The following is a 16,147-nucleotide window of genomic DNA, read 5'->3' on the forward strand; positions in this document are numbered from 1 at the left end:
ATTTATTTATATCCCACCCTCCCCAGCCAAAGCTGGGCTCAGAGCGGCTAACAGCAATAAAAGTAACACAGCATTCTAAAATCAGTTTTCTAAAATCAATTCAAAGTCAAATGGCAACCACTGGGCCAGAGTTCTACGAGGATCGGCAAAGGAGGGGGTCAGACTGTGCCTTGTGGAAAGATCTCAAGTCCCGCAGGGCCCTAGTCTCATGTGGCAGAGCGTTCCACCAGATCGTGGCCACAGCCAAAAAAGCCCTGGTTCTGGTTGAGGCCAGCCTAACCTCTCTGTGACTCGGGACCGCCAAAATGTTTTTATTTGAAGACTGTAAGGTCCTCCGTGGGACATACCAGGAGAGGCGGTCCCATAGGTACGAGGGTCCTAGGCTGTATAGGGCTTTAAAGGTTAAAACCAGCACCTTAAACCTGATCCTGTACTCCACCGGGAGCCAGCGCAGCTGGTGTAGCACCGGGTGAATGTGATCCCGCAGTGAAGACCCCGTAAGGAGTCTCGCCACAGCATTCTGCACCCGCTGAATTTCTGTAGCTGCAGCACCAATTAAAGGGCTTCAAAGGATTCATGTTTTCCAGAAAGAGCCCAGACGTTGGATTAACAGGACTAGGAAGAAAGAAAGGTGTTGGAGGTTGTGCCACAATGGGAGAGGGCCCTTTGCTGTGACTATGGACTTCAACAACAACAACAACAACAACAAATCACACAACATGCAAGATGGCCTCATTCAAAGAGCTAAGGATCCTTCAAGAAGGATCATGGGTAAAATACCAATGCAATTTGTCTCCCATTTGCTCAAAACTCTGTTCTGGCACAGGAAACTCTTTTACGCCTCTGGGGTAAGGAAATGACCACCCTGTCAGCTCGCACGATCTTACAGACGTCCCATCTGCGGGGAAGGACGTTGGCCTTAAATAGAAAGGCGGACAGATGTGAGACGGAGACAATGGTCAGCAGAGATACCAGCATGGTGAACAGCTTAAATGGGAACAGCTGGACGTAGGCCCCGTCAACCAGAGAGCATCCTGGGTAATGGATGACCGGGGGGATGTTCAGGGCGGGCTCCCCCGCCAAGAGGCGCAGGAGGAGGCCCAAGAAGAACCCAGCGGCGGAGCCATAAGTGTTGGTGTTGCGAATGAAGAGGACGCAGCAGAGCTGGGGGAAGAGGAGAGCGTAGACGAGTTCTCCACTCAGGAACCAGAGGTCATAAATGGAATGGGAGAGAAAAGCTAGACCTGCGGACATCATCCCAAAGATCACCATGGACATTCTCATCGCCCATAGCACTTCTTCCTCTGACGCCTGGAAATAAAGAAATAGGTGTTTTATTATTGGTTTAGGTGCTATTACAGTGGTGCCTCGCAAGACGAAATTAATCCGTTCCGCGAGTCTCTTCGTCTTGCGGTTTTTTCGTCTTGCAAAGCACGGCTATTAGCGGCTTAGCGGCTATTAGTGGCTTAGCAGCTATTAACGGCTTTAGGAAGAAGGAAGAAGGAAAGAAACTCACAAGAACTCGCAAGATGTTTCGTCTTGCGAAGCAAGCCCATAGGGAAATTCGTCTTGCGGAATGACTCAAAAAACAAAAAACTCTTTCGTCTTGCGAGGCATTCGTCTTGCGGGGCACCACTGTACATTTATAAGCCGCTGTGGAGGTAAGGCTCCGCCTGTGCTGAGGCACACCTCGCACGCGGCATGCCACAGTGTGCCCAGGAGCCTTGCGCCCACTCTCCCTGAACTCTCGCCTCTTGGCTAGCAAACAGTGTTTTTCCCCTGACCATTTCTCCTCTCACAGATTTGGTTACTCGACATAACGCTTGGCTGGAGCATGACCGGAGATGCAGATATAATCAAGTATCGGGGGAACATTTTAGGGAAACACCTGCTGACACGTGTACAGTGGTACCTCAGGTTACATATGCTTCAGCTTAGATACGCTTCAGCTTACATACGCTTCACGTTACAGACTCCGCTAACCCAGAAATAGTGCTTCAGGTTAAGAACTTTGCTTCAAGATGAGAACAGAAATCGGGCTCTGGCAGTGTGGTGGCAGCAGGAGGCCCCATTAGCTAAAGTGGCGCTTCAGGTTAAGAACAGTTTCAGGTTAAGTACGGACCTCCGGTACGAATTAAGTACTTAACCTGAGGTACCACTGTATTTGATAACACTGGAAATGTGCTTAGATGGAAATACGTCATGTTCAGAGTGATTTCACTACTGTTTCCAATTGTTGACTTCTGCTAATAAAAAGAGGCTCTGCGAAGCTTGCTCTTCATCTTGCTTACGCACAGCTTCCTGTATCCAACCTCCTGCCGTCCTCCGTTATTCTTACAGCCGCCTCTCCTCCAACGAATTCAAGGTGGCGTGCATGACTCTCCTCCTCTCCATTTTACCCGTACAACAACCCTTTGAAGTAGGCTGGGGGCCGAGACGCGGCGACTGGCCCACCCAGGTCACCCCAGGGAGCTTCATAGCTGAGTTCAGGTGGTCTGCTGGTCCTAAGTCTGACATGACTACACTAAGCTGGGTAACTTTTACCAATACAGTGGTACCACGGGTTAAGAACTTAATTCGTTCTGGAAGTCTGTTCTTAACCTGAAACTGTTCTTAACCTGAAGCACCACTTTAGCTAATGGGGTCTCCCACTGCCGGAGCACAATTTCTGTTCTCATCCTGAAGCAAAGTTCTTAACCCAAGGTACTATTTCTGGGTTAGTGGAGTCTGTAACCTGAAGTGTCTGTAACATGAGGTACCAATGTATCACTTATTATTACAGTGATACCTCGAGTTACAAATGCCTCAGGTTACAAACGCTTCAGGTTACAAACTCCGCTAACCTGGAAGAGTTACCTCGAGTTGAGAACTTTGCCCCAGGATGAGAATGGAAATCGTGTGCCGGTGGCACAGCAGCAGCAAGAGGCTTCATTAGCGAAAGCACGCCTCTCATTAAGGACAGTTTCAGGTTAAGAACAGACCTCCGGAACGAATTAAGTTCGTAACTAGAGGTACCACTGTATTATTATTTAAATTGTCTTTCTAGGATTTGGGGTGGCCTTGAACCCTGTTGTTACCGGTTCCTGGAAATTCCCAGAAACCCCTTAAATTAAGAATTTTATTTCGTTTTAAAAGAAAGGTCTCTGCGATATTCTTTCTGCTTACCGCAAACCCCAAGAGCCATTTTAGCTAATGAGATAATGAGATGAAGAGCCTTGCTATACATTTTACGAAATGTTATGTATCTATTTCCTGTGATCATTCTGTGTGGTGTAACTCTGTGCAACTACTGGCTTCCTATCTTTAAATTTTATTATGTTCCAGTGCATATTTCTGTTGTGGCCTTTCAAGTTTCTCTTTTCTTATGGGGAGAACCTAGATTAGCCTTGCATTTAACATTCAGTTTCTTTCGTTTTTTAATACAAATATCATGGGGTGGGGGAAGGGACAATTGACAGCATCAGAGCAGACATGGAGAAAGGATTTAACCTTTTCCTCCCCAGGTGTGGGAAAATCATGCTTCTCTTTTGCATTGGGAGGAAATTCCTGCTTAATTTTCTTTAATTTTATTTCATAAAAATGTATGCACTGCTTGATTGTATATATATATATAAAACCCTCAAAGCATTTTATGAAAGGAATAAAACAATAAAACTATAGAAACAGTTGCAAGCAACAATTAAATCAGTGTAGAGATTTTAAATGCAGTGTAAGGTAGTCTCTGTGTGAGTACATTGTATTCAGTTATGGGGTATCAGAGTTTTTAGGGGCTAACCAGGCTGGAATAGTTTGGATAGCAGGCTTGTTGGTTTTTGAATGTCTGATGTAGATCTTTTTCAGTTTCGTTGTTCTGTATTGGACAATGACAATAAAGATTATCAAATCGTAAAATCCATGATAAACTAAAAACAGATTAAAATACAAATCAACATTCTACATATCTGGGTGGGCTTGTCAAAACAAAACAATTTTTTTAGCAGGCACCAAAAATAATATAGTGAAGACACTTGCGTCCCCCACAGACCTCCCTCCGCCCCCTGGTGTCGATATTATTCGCAACAACTCACATGTTTCCTGAAGACTTTCCTGTATATGTTGTGAGCAAACAAGGTACCAGCCGAGAGCAATGCAGAATCTCCAGAAGACATCACAGCAGCAGCCAGGGCTCCCAAGCCACCAAGGGCGACATACATTGGGCACAGATGGTAGAGAACCAGTGGGAGGATGAGGGCAGACTCTCCTCTGTCGTTGGGACTGGGGAGGCCATAGGCAGTCTGATTCCAGTCTTAGAAAGGAAACAGAGAAGCGTCATGTATGTTAAAAGGTTTGATCATATTTCAGGATGAGGGTTAACGCATGCAAAGGAACAGGAAGTCTTCCCTATCACTTTTTCCAACGGGTAGAGTAGGCTAGGTTAGGAACAGCGTATCGTTGAACGAAATTGGCTGTCCCTAAAATTCATCAAACCCAAGGTAGAAACTTCCTTCTCCCCAGAAGAGTCAGGGAGGATTTGCGATCCTCCGGGTGGTGTTATGGAGCGTGCTAATCGTACCTGTAGAAGCAGCGACAGCCCCAATGACAACAGAAGGGATGGCCATGATGAAGCACCCCAGTCCAGAAAAGTAGGAGATGAGCCTTCCTTCGTTTGGAGAAGAAGCCGAGAGAACTCGCTGGAAATAGATTTGCCACGGGATACTCCCAAGAACCTGGAAGAGAAGCAGAAGCTTATGAACATATCGGTCAGCCTCCCACCACATACAGGCAGCCCCAAAGGCAATCCAATCCAAGTGTTGTTAGGCCTTGTGGCCTTCCGTTCCAACTGAGTCTTGTTTGAGCGATGAAGGGCTCACTCCCAATTTTGCTGTGGTTCCAAGTGGTTTCCCTCTTGCCTTGTTTCTTCCCAGGGGAAAACCCTTAGGAATCTATTCAGCAATAAATGGCAATCTCATAGCCTCCAACATTCCTCAGGTGAAAGTAGGGACATTTCTGACTCCCGAACAACTGACCCTCCTTGACCACCACCCCATTTTTTGGTCTGTCTCCCCTGCAAAGCATATCCTATCAGAAGAAGGGCGAGTGCCACCACCACTTCACAAATGGGACGCAACACAAACAACCCTCCACCGTCCTGAGGGGAAAAACCCTTAATCCCGATTTTATTTACAAAAAGAAAACCACAGAAATAAATAAATAGAAAGGGGCAATACTAGCCTGAGGGCCAAATCCTTAATTCCCCCACTCACTGTGGACCAAACTTGAGCAAAGAGAAGGACAGTTCAAAGTTATCAGTGTAACCAGTAATGGGGGCATTACAGGAAGCCGCTTGGAAATCCGTTCTTAGATGTGACTCAGATTCAAATTGTGAAGGGGTGTTTTTCCTTTGCAGACATGTTATGCATTTCCCCAGCTCATCCAATGCAACTATTTCTACGGTCCGGCCAGAATGTAATAAAAACAGCAAGCACCACCAGCTTGCCCTCCATGTGCCTCGGGAGCAGTTCTTACCAAATATAAGAAGTCATCGAGCCACCTTCCAAGATACTGCACTTCCATTTTCCCAATCCAAGATGCCTGGAAGACGTTGTGCGCAGCAGTGTAGGAAATGCTTTTTGTTGCAGGGTTCATGAGGGCGAAGGGGATACAAACCCACTTGAGGTAAAAAGAGAAACATCAGAATTATTTCCCCACCAGGTTCCCTCAAGGACACCAGCCTTGAGCTCTGGTTTGCAAAATATGCTACCCACAAGTGAAAAGAGGAAAGTAAAATAAAATATCCACTCCTGCTCACCAAAATCCATCAAACAGAGGACAAAGGTGACTGATGGGTCGATAGCTGCTCACCCACAGACAATATTTGATCTTACAAGCAGCTGGTTGCTGATGATTACTATAGAGAACTGGCTCCAGTGTGCTTATAGAAGCTCCTGCTCACACCTGAAGCTCCAGCTCCACACATGCAGAGAAAGCGCTCATTCACTTTGATGGTGCTCAGATTCACTGCAGGCAAAGATTATCCCCAGACTCATAATTTTGTCCTAGCATTTTGTACCCATCACAGCCTCGCAGAGACCACAACCAAGCCCCATGTGTGTAGAATATGGTTATGGGCTTTTTAAAAAAAACCACACCAACATTTCAAGTGAGTAGTAAAATAACAATATTGGGACTTACCAGGCTGACTGTTATAAAGACCAGCTGTATTACATCTGTATATGCAACTGAGTACAGGCCGCCTAATAAAGTATAGATTATAACCGTGCATGCAGAGATAATAATGACTAAAATACCATGGATATCCAAAATGACCTGCATGGTTGCACCTGTGGAAAAAAGGACAACGTTAAGTTTCAGCATGAAATTTAATGCGACACCATTTCCCTTACATCGTTATATTAGTGTGCAACACAAGTGACAGAATTGCTCCTTAAGAGATACAAGCATTAACACTGGGAGAGATGTTCTTCTAGACTAGATGTTTTCCCCCCAACCAGATGCCCTCCAGTTGTTACTAGTCTACAGTTCCAATCATTGGACTGTGATCATTGACCACACCATCTGGGGCTGATGGCCTTTGAACCCCAAAACATCTGGAGTGCCAGAGGTTGGGAAAGGCTGCTCTAGAAATTATGAACATTCCCAGATGTGGAGTTCAGTTCTAATTATTCCTCAGGGCGGAAGTAGGGTTGTTGCAGTACATTGCTGAGGAGGGGTTGTGGCCTAGAGAGTGTGCCAAGGGCCAGAGAGAGAGAGATCTAGAGGGCCACATTGGGCCACCTGGTCTGAGGTTCCTCATCCGACTTAGGGCAAATCACTCCATCTATCTTTCCCCAGCTGTAGACATTTGAATTGGATGAAGTGGAAATGTGGGCTGCACGGACTCATGGGCCGTAATTAAAGCAGTTCCTGCTTTACTGAAACAAGCCTTCAGTCCTTAAGACAAGCAAGAGATGTTTAGTTACCTAAGGAAGCAAGAATAGCTGCAAACCAGAATATGTCCCCTATCAACGATGGAATAAACATGAGGCTTGCCATCACATTCCCGTATGTTTCTTGGAGTGGATCCATCATTGTCACGTACTTCTTCGATCTCATTGGATTGACAAAGAAGAGTCCACCTGTTAAAAAGCAGTTGTATTGCAATTATTATTGTCATCTGGGCAGAAGCAGTATTTTTAGATACCCAAAATTTCCCCCGAGGAGCTAAAAGTGTCACACTTGGTTCCTCTTTCCCATTTCATCCTTAACAACAATCCTGTAGTCTGAGAGAAGGTGACTGGTCTGAAATCACCTAGCAAGTTCCATAGCTGAGGGGAGGTTTGAACCGGGGTCTCCTCACACCTGGACCAGCATTCTAACCTGGGAATAGTCATCACAGTGACCTTCAGAGATGGTTGGGTGGCAACCTGCTGGGTTGCTAGGTCTGGACTGGGCTGAAAGGAGTTTGAAATAGGGGGTGTCTCCTCCTCTGCCCTGCCTCTGCCACACCCTTGGAGCACCTCTTTTGGGGTATTTTCCTGGTTTGGGCTTCACAGGATCAGGGATGGAGGGTTTGCACTGAAGTATTTATGGCTGGCCCAAGATAGGGAAATTTAGTCCGGATTCAGCCCAAGATCCACCTATCCAGAAATCCCCTCATCCCAGCAGATCTTGTGTTTGGATTACTCCTTGAGAGACTTTTCGTATGTTCGATAAGGGCAATTTGTGAGGAAACAATGTGAACCAAAGTCAAACTTCAGCATTCCCCTTGGACGAGGCTCTCATCATTTCCAGTACTGATTTTTACTGGATGGAATGCAGTGGTACCTTGGGATACAGACGCTTCAGGTTACAGACTCCGCTAACCCAGAAATAGTACCTCAGGTTAAGAACTTTACCTCAGGATGAGAAGAGAAATCGCGTGGCAGCAGCGGGAGGCCCCATTAGCTAAAGTGGTACCTCAGGTTAAGAACAGTTTCAGGTTAAGAACGGACCTCTGGAACGAATTAAGTACTTAACCCGAGGTACCACCATAGTTACATATTTAAGCTTTTTTGAAAACTTTACCAATAAGGAGAGACAGAGCAAATCCTGCTGGGGCTTGGACCCACACGAGTCCTCTTGAAGGCAGGTAGACAATTTCAGCAGTGCCATTGATATATGCTCCTCCAACCCACGTGGCTGAAAGAAAGCAGGAAGAACACACTTAAACTTGGAAATTCTCTCAAAATGGACATCCCGGCTAAAAATAAATTCTGTGCTGTGCTGCCTTTAGTTCCAATTTCTATAAGGCCCTGAATAAGGGAAGGACCATGTCTCAGTGATAGAATATTTACATTGCACTTAGGACATCTCAGGTCTCAATCCCTGGCAATGAAAACCTCTTTTGCAATATTTTCTCTTTCAGACTGACGAGAGGTTTTATTTATTTATTGACTTTGGAAAAGAAGTGGCTACATGAGATTATGCATACACAGCACCTTTGGTTGGTTGGACGGTATTAGGATCAAAATATTTTAAAATTAAGGAAACTCTTGACACAATTAAGTCAGTTAAAAAGATATGGAATATAATGCCGAATTAAAAAAAGATTTGATCCACGCTAAATTGACGTTGTGGGGGAATCCCATTTTTAAAATTGGGGAAAAGATGGCATGTATGAAATAGTTGGATGGAAGCGGCATAATGACTTTGGTTCAACTGATAGATGAGGAAGACGAATTTTATACGTTAAGTGTTTTAAGTGGTAATTATCACCCGTCAGATGCATTCCAATAGCAATATCTGCAGCTACAATGCCTTGTAACAAAGAACAACACCCCCATCTCTCCTCCCTCCCCTTCTATTTTCCCCCAATCGCAAGAGGTCCATGACAAAAACGTCTCTCGCTGCATGTAAACAAACTGCGAAAAAGACTATGAATTGAAAGTGCAGACAAAAGATGTACCATACTTTCCCGTCTATAAGACACCCCCATGTATAAGATGCCCCCTATTTGGGGGGACTCAGATTTAAGAAAATTGGGGGAGATGGCCCCATGTATAAGACGCTCCCTAATTTTTGACATTATTTTTTAGGGGGGGGGAACTAGTCTTCTACATGGAAAAATATGGTACTTTCCCCTGTTTGTTTGTTTGTTTGTTTGTTTGGTAGCACAATAAAATCTTTAATAAAAACTAATTAAAATTTTAAAAAACCAGTGTTTGCATTAGCTGCTTTTTCAGCCTCTGAGACACCAGAGGTATTAGAACAGTTCTCCAAATCTTTTGAAACAAAAAAACCGGCAATTACTTTTTACAGATATTTGTTATTAATAAATAAGTTTGATATGCAGACTGTAAGAAACAACTGGAAAAAAGATTTGGATGTTCCTATAGACCAGGTAGACAGTGTGACAGTGTTTTAGCTTCCATAGCAAAGGCATCGATGGATCTTAAACTAAGGCTTACACAACAGAAAATAATATTTAGAATCTATTGGACTCCATTAGTTTTGCATAGAAAAGCACTGTCGAACGCAGCTCCTTGCTGGAGGATAATAATAATAATAATAATAATAATAATAATAATAATAATAATAATATCATCTTTATTGTCATTGCCCCCTCTCGGGGACAACGAAATTACTTGGCTGCTCCATCCACCCAGGTAGGGCACTCCACACAAAATCAAAACAACTATAAAAACACTAATTAAAACAATACAGTATAATACAGCAAGGAAGATTAGATGACTTTCAAAGTCCAGGCTTCCCATTCAGGGCCGAGATCGCTCTGGAGAAGAAGCTGTTCTTAAGACGGCTCATTCTTGTCTTCATCGTCCTGTATCTCCGTCCCGACGGCAGGAGCTCGAAGAGACAGTGACCAGGATGCGATGGATCTTTTACTATGTCCAGTGCCTTCCTATGGCACCTTGTGGCATAAATCTGCTCTAAGGTGAAGAGTTAAGGTTCTACACTCAATATGCCAGCAAGTTTGGAAAACTCAGCAGTGGCCAGAGGATTGGAGAAGATCAGTCTACATTCCAATCCCAAAGAAAGGCAGTGCCAAAGAATGCTCCAACTACCGCACAATTTCACTCATTTCACATGCTAGCAAGGTTATGCTTAAAATTCTACAAGGAAGGCTCAAGCAGTATGTGGACCGAGAACTCCCAGAAGTGCAAGCTGGATTTAGAAGAGGCAGAGGAACCAGAGACCAAATTGCAAACATGCACTGGATTACAGAGAAAGCTAGAGAGTTCCAGAAAGACATCTACTTCTGCTTCATTGACTATGCAAAAGCCTTTGACTGTGTTCACCACAGCAAACTATGGCAAGTTCTTAAAGAAATGGGAGTGCCTGATCACCTCATCTGTCTCCTGCGAAATCTCTATGTGGGACAAGAAGCTACAGTTAGAACTGGATATGGAACAACTGATTGGTTCCAAATTGGGAAAGGAGTACGGCAAGGCTGTATATTGTCTCCCTGCTTATTTAACTTATATGCAGAATTCATCATGCAAAAGGCTGGGCTGGATGAATCCCAAGCCGGAATTAAGATTGCCGGAAGAAATATCAACAACCTCAGATATGCAGATGACACAACCTTGATGGCAGAAAGTGAAGAGGAATTAAAGAACCTTTTAATGAGGGTGAAAGAGGAGAGCGCAAAATATGGTCTGAAGCTCAACATCAAAAAAACGAAGATCATGGCCACTGGGCCCATCACCTCCTGGCAAATAGATGGGGAAGAAATGGAGGCAGTGAGAGATTTTACTTTCTTGGGCTCCATGATCAGTGCAGATGGTGACAGCAGTCACGAAATTAAAAGACGCCTGCTCCTTGGGAGAAAGGCGATGGCAAACCTAGACAACATCTTAAAAAGCAGAGACATCACCTTGCCAACAAAGGTCCGTATAGTAAAAGCCATGGTTTTCCCAGTAGTGATGTATGGAAGTGAGAGCTGGACCATAAAGAAGGCTGATCGCCGAAGAATTGATGCTTTTGAATTCTGGTGCTGGAGGAGACTCTTGAGAGTCCCATGGACTGCAAGAAGATCAAACCTCTCCATTCTGAAGGAAATCAGCCCTGAGTGCTCACTGGAAGGACAGATCGTGAAGCTGAGGCTCCAATACTTTGGCCACCTCATGAGAAGAGAGGACTCCCTGGAAAAGACCCTGATGTTGGGAAAGATGGAGGGCACAAGGAGAAGGGGACGACAGAGAATGAGATGGTTGGATGGTGTTCTTGAAGCTACTAGCATGAGTTTGATCAAACTGCGGGAGGCAGTGGAGGACAGAAGTGCCTGGCGTGCTCTGGTCCATGGGGTCACGAAGAGTCGGACACGACTAAACGACTAAACAACAACAACAACAACAAAGGTGAAGAGTGGGCAGCCAACAATGCTCTCTGCTGCCTTAACAACTCTGCACAACCCCAACCTCTTGGAAACATGGTGTTCTTACAGTGTCCTATTCCCATTAAGTTTTGGGCAAAAATGTTGAACTGTGTAAATACAACTGTATGGAAAAACTTAAAATATTCAGAGGGAAATATTCTTTTGAATTATACATGTATTATATGGAAGTTGACAAGTGGACAGACAACAAAAATGGATTCTATGTGTTCTAAGTATGCCCAAAAGACTGATATTGATGAACTGGAAAAACAAAAATCTGGCCCTCTTTAATCAATGGATTGAAGACATGACAGCACACACAACATATGAACGGATTGCTTATAGATGCAGGCTTTGTTTGGATAAATATATTGATATTTGGAACAGGCGTATACAAAATACAGCAGGTTATTAATAATCATATATGCATATATATATATATATATATATATATATATATATATATATATATATGCAGGTTTTGGTGTCTTCGGGTGTCTTCCCGTGTAAGAGTCGGGGTGTCTGTGCGACGTTTCGACGAGGTCTCACTCGTCATCTTCAGGCTGGTGCTTTCGGCTTCTTGTTACTGGAACAGAGCAGAATCTGGTGTTTGAGTTCCTATAAATACTGTTGAGGGGTGTGGTGTATAGCCTCCAACGTTCTGGGCAGAGAGGAAGTTCCTAGATTAGTGTGCCTCTTCTTCTTTTGTTCCTTAATTACTTGAGGGATATCTTGAGTGATTTCATGAGTGATATTCTGAATACCACTGGGTGGGTCATTAAGTGTAGATTAGTTGCTAAAGCTTTTGTGTCTTGACCTCTTGAGCTTGTGAAGAGTTTTTCTGAGAAGATGGCTGTGCTGCATTTAGTTGTGCTCTGGCTTGGCTTCGTGTATAGGGGCGAGCTGTGGTTTTGTGCCTTGTGCCAGCCAGATCTGTGTAGGGATTGCAGGGGGGTGCAGCATCCGGAGGTGCCACTATAGTTTGGCTACTGGATGGAGTCTGTAATATGTCTGTGGAGAGGGTCTGGGTTTGGGTCTGGTGTGGTTGATTGGTGACGGCGTTCTGTGTGCCTCTGGTTCTGGTGTCGGTTTTTGTGGGGAGGGCTAATTTCCAGATGTCTGGCAGGCGGGACGTGTCGTCACGCTTGTTCATGTTGTGAGGGTGTTTCTCTATCTCGATGGCTTCCATGATTATTCTCTTGTGGTGATGTTCCATGTTAAAGAGCAATTTGGAATCTGCAAAATTAATTTCGTGTCCTGTTTCTTTCATGTGTTGGAAAAGAGAGGAAGTTTTTTCTTCTTTTTTGACGGCATTCTTGTGTTCTGCGATACGTGCATTTATTCGTCTGTTTGTTTGTCCAATGTACGTGGCTGGGCAGACTTTGCAGGGTATTTCATAGACCCCTTGGTTTTCCAGCTGGATTTTGTCTTTTGGGTTTCTGAGGATATTGGCTATTTTTTGGTTGGTGCAGAAGGCTGTTTTGATATTGTGTTTATGGAGGATTTTGCTGATTTTGTCTGTAGTGCCCTTGATATAAGGAAGGAGGGCCATGCCATTGTTTTCTTCTGTGTCTTGGTTTTTGGGGGGTGTTTCCACAGACATATTACAGACTCCATCCAGTAGCCAAACTATAGTGGCACCTCCGGATGCTGCACCCCCCTGCAATCCCTACACAGATCTGGCTGGCACAAGGCACAAAACCACAGCTCGCCCCTATACACGAAGCCAAGCCAGAGCACAACTAAATGCAGCACAGCCATCTTCTCAGAAAAACTCTTCACAAGCTCAAGAGGTCAAGACACAAAAGCTTTAGCAACTAATCTACACTTAATGACCCACCCAGTGGTATTCAGAATATCACTCATGAAATCACTCAAGATATCCCTCAAGTAATTAAGGAACAAAAGAAGAAGAGGCACACTAATCTAGGAACTTCCTCTCTGCCCAGAACGTTGGAGGCTATACACCACACCCCTCAACAGTATTTATAGGAACTCAAACACCAGATTCTGCTCTGTTCCAGTAACAAGAAGCCGAAAGCACCAGCCTGAAGATGACGAGTGAGACCTCGTCGAAACGTCGCACAGACACCCCGACTCTTACACGGGAAGACACCCGAAGACACCAAAACCTGCATTCCTGTACCCGTGAAAATCTACGAAAGCATATATATATATATATATATATATGCAGGTTTTGGTGTCTTCGGGTGTCTTCCCGTGTAAGAGTCGGGGTGTCTGTGCGACGTTTCGACGAGGTCTCACTCGTCATCTTCAGGCTGGTGCTTTCGGCTTCTTGTTACTGGAACAAGAAGCCGAAAGCACCAGCCTGAAGATGACGAGTGAGACCTCGTCGAAACGTCGCACAGACACCCCGACTCTTACACGGGAAGACACCCGAAGACACCAAAACCTGCATTCCTGTACCCGTGAAAATCTACGAAAGCAAATATATATATATATATATATATATATATATATATATATATATATATATATATATATACAAGAAGCCGAAAGCACCAGCCTGAAGATGACGAGTGAGACCTCGTCGAAACGTCGCCCAGACACCCCGACTCTTACACGGGAAGACACCCGAAGACACCAAAACCTGCATTCCTGTACCCGTGAAAATCTACGAAAGCAAATATATATATATATATATATATATATATATATATATATATATATATATATATATAATTTTGTACAACTGAAAACTTTAAAATATTAATTAATAAATAAAAAACTTTGGGGGGAAAGTGCTTTAAAATTGAAAAAAACTGCTATATTAGTCTATATTGCACCTTCTCCTCCCCCCCCCCCACTTTATTTTGTATAACTGGAAAGAAAACTTTGAAATATAAATAAATAAATAACCCTGGGAAAGAAGTGCTTTAAAACAAATCTGCTGCAAAAAAACTTCTAGACCTAAGACGCAGATGCAGTAGTTCAGTGGTAGAATACTCCCTTTGCATTCAAAAGGTCTCATGTTTCATCTCCAACATCTCCCCGTTAACGCTGGGAAAGACCACGGACACAAAAAACGCACACACAAACCAACACACAAACACAAAAACTCTGACTTTCCCCTTCTGAATTTTGGCATAACCACCCAGCCACATTTCTGGACCCTGCCTAGATATCAGGTTAGTTCCTTTTAAAAACTGGCAATCCTGTGTCATGACAAAGCCCATCTATAACATCAAGATGCCTCACACCATGAGTCATTAGAATTGTAAGTTGGAAGGGACTCCAAAGATCTTATAATCCAACTCCTTGCAATGCAGGAGTCTCAACTAAAGCATCCATGACAGATGGCCATCCAACCTCTGCTTAGAAACCTCCAAGGAAGGAGAATCCACAACCACCTTGGTTTTGGGAAATGGGTACTTACCGGTAGCGGTGAACAGTCCAAGGCAAAACCCCATTTTCCTGTTTCCCACCATGGCCACTTCACTGGGCTTCCTGCTTTTCAGCTTCTTGGCTTTCCAAGAAGCCCATATTCCAGTTGCTAAAATAACAGCATAAAAGGCAACTAGGGCCACCAAGCCGCTTGTGCTCAAAGCCATCTTCTCCAGCTATCAGGAGATGTGAGTTTCTGGCAGTGGAGCCAAGTTCAAGCAGCAAAACGCCTGTGTCTTGTCGGACGGACCTTCTGCAAACTCTTCCACTGGCGAACTGTTGCTATCTGAAGGACTAACTTGGGGTGTGCTCAAAGTGGGAGCAGAGCAGTTTATGACGTTGGAGTAGGACCCCGCCTATCTCTCTCTCAACAGACTAAACAATCTCTGCTTGTGTGTCCTTAAATACCAGGAAAAAATGAGAGATTAATGGAACAAACAAAAAAGATTGGCATTGTGGGTCTTGGAGCAGTGGTTCTTAAAGGGCGTTGCGCATCACACTGGATGGCAAGCGTGGCAGGAAGATTCAAGGACAATCGAAGAAACTTTTAAACATGTCAGTGTACAGCACAGAATACTATCAAGTTCAGAAAAGAGAAATGTTTCTTTGAGTTGATGAGGAGATGTGAGTTTCTCAGAATAGACCTAACATACCGTATTTTTCCGTGTATAAGACGCCCCCATGTATTTTGGGGACTCCAAATTGAAAAAATGGGGGGAGTTGTTGAGCTTTTTTTGGGGGGGTGCTGAAAACCGCTCACCCGCAGGACCTCCACAGCCAATCGCACGCACATCGACGAAGCCACCAATCTTTGGCACGCAAGCAGAAAGCAAGCGCCAATCGCCCTATTGTCACAACAGCCAATAGCCTGCAGAACTTGCCGCATCAGCCAATCACCCGCAAATACGCCTCTGACAATCTCCTGCTTGCGGCAGCCACCAAACGCCCGTCCCACCTGTCCACTACCCATGTATAAGATGACCCAGAAATTTTAGCATAATTTTAAAATAAAATAACCTCGTCTTATACACAGAAAAATTCGGTAAATGAGATTACCCAGCAAAAGCAAGCTCGTTGAGTTTGTAGGCATACTTAAGGTACATTTTGTGCAAGAGGCTGGTTTGCAATTATATTTTGGGAATGATTCATGTCCTTGTGTAGCTGCATTGTGCTCTACTTTCTGGATGCCCCATGATCATATTATAAAGTAGTTGTGTTCTGTGTTAGTTGTGGTGGCAAGGTGGTAGTGCAGGGGCAACAGCGGGAGCAGGGAGGGGGCCTGGATCTGTGGGGAGCACCAGGGAGGGGGGATGTTTTGCTTACAGTAGCAAAACATCCTGGGCCGCCCCTTATGCAGAAGGTCCCAGGTTCAGCGCCTGTCTGAAGCCC

At 44.4% G+C, this 16,147-nt stretch overlaps 1 protein-coding gene across 1 annotated transcript; it reads right to left on the reverse strand.

The window, feature by feature from the left end:
- Nucleotides 1–593: 593 nt before the first annotated feature.
- On the reverse strand, nt 594–14,925 carry LOC309530971 (high-affinity choline transporter 1-like; the record flags this gene model as incomplete). The annotated part of the gene is made up of 8 exons (XM_082220208.1): nt 594–1,311; nt 4,068–4,285; nt 4,553–4,706; nt 5,506–5,649; nt 6,172–6,320; nt 6,960–7,115; nt 8,044–8,157; nt 14,751–14,925. 8 exons carry the CDS (start codon nt 14,923–14,925, stop codon nt 805–807), a joined length of 1,617 nt encoding a protein of 538 aa, XP_082076334.1. The 3' UTR covers nt 594–804.
- Between the last annotated feature and the right edge of the window lie 1,222 nt (nt 14,926–16,147).

This window comes from Podarcis vaucheri (genome assembly GCF_965113315.1).
Source record: "Podarcis vaucheri genome assembly, chromosome: 4".
NCBI classification, from domain to species: Eukaryota; Metazoa; Chordata; class Lepidosauria; order Squamata; family Lacertidae; genus Podarcis; species Podarcis vaucheri.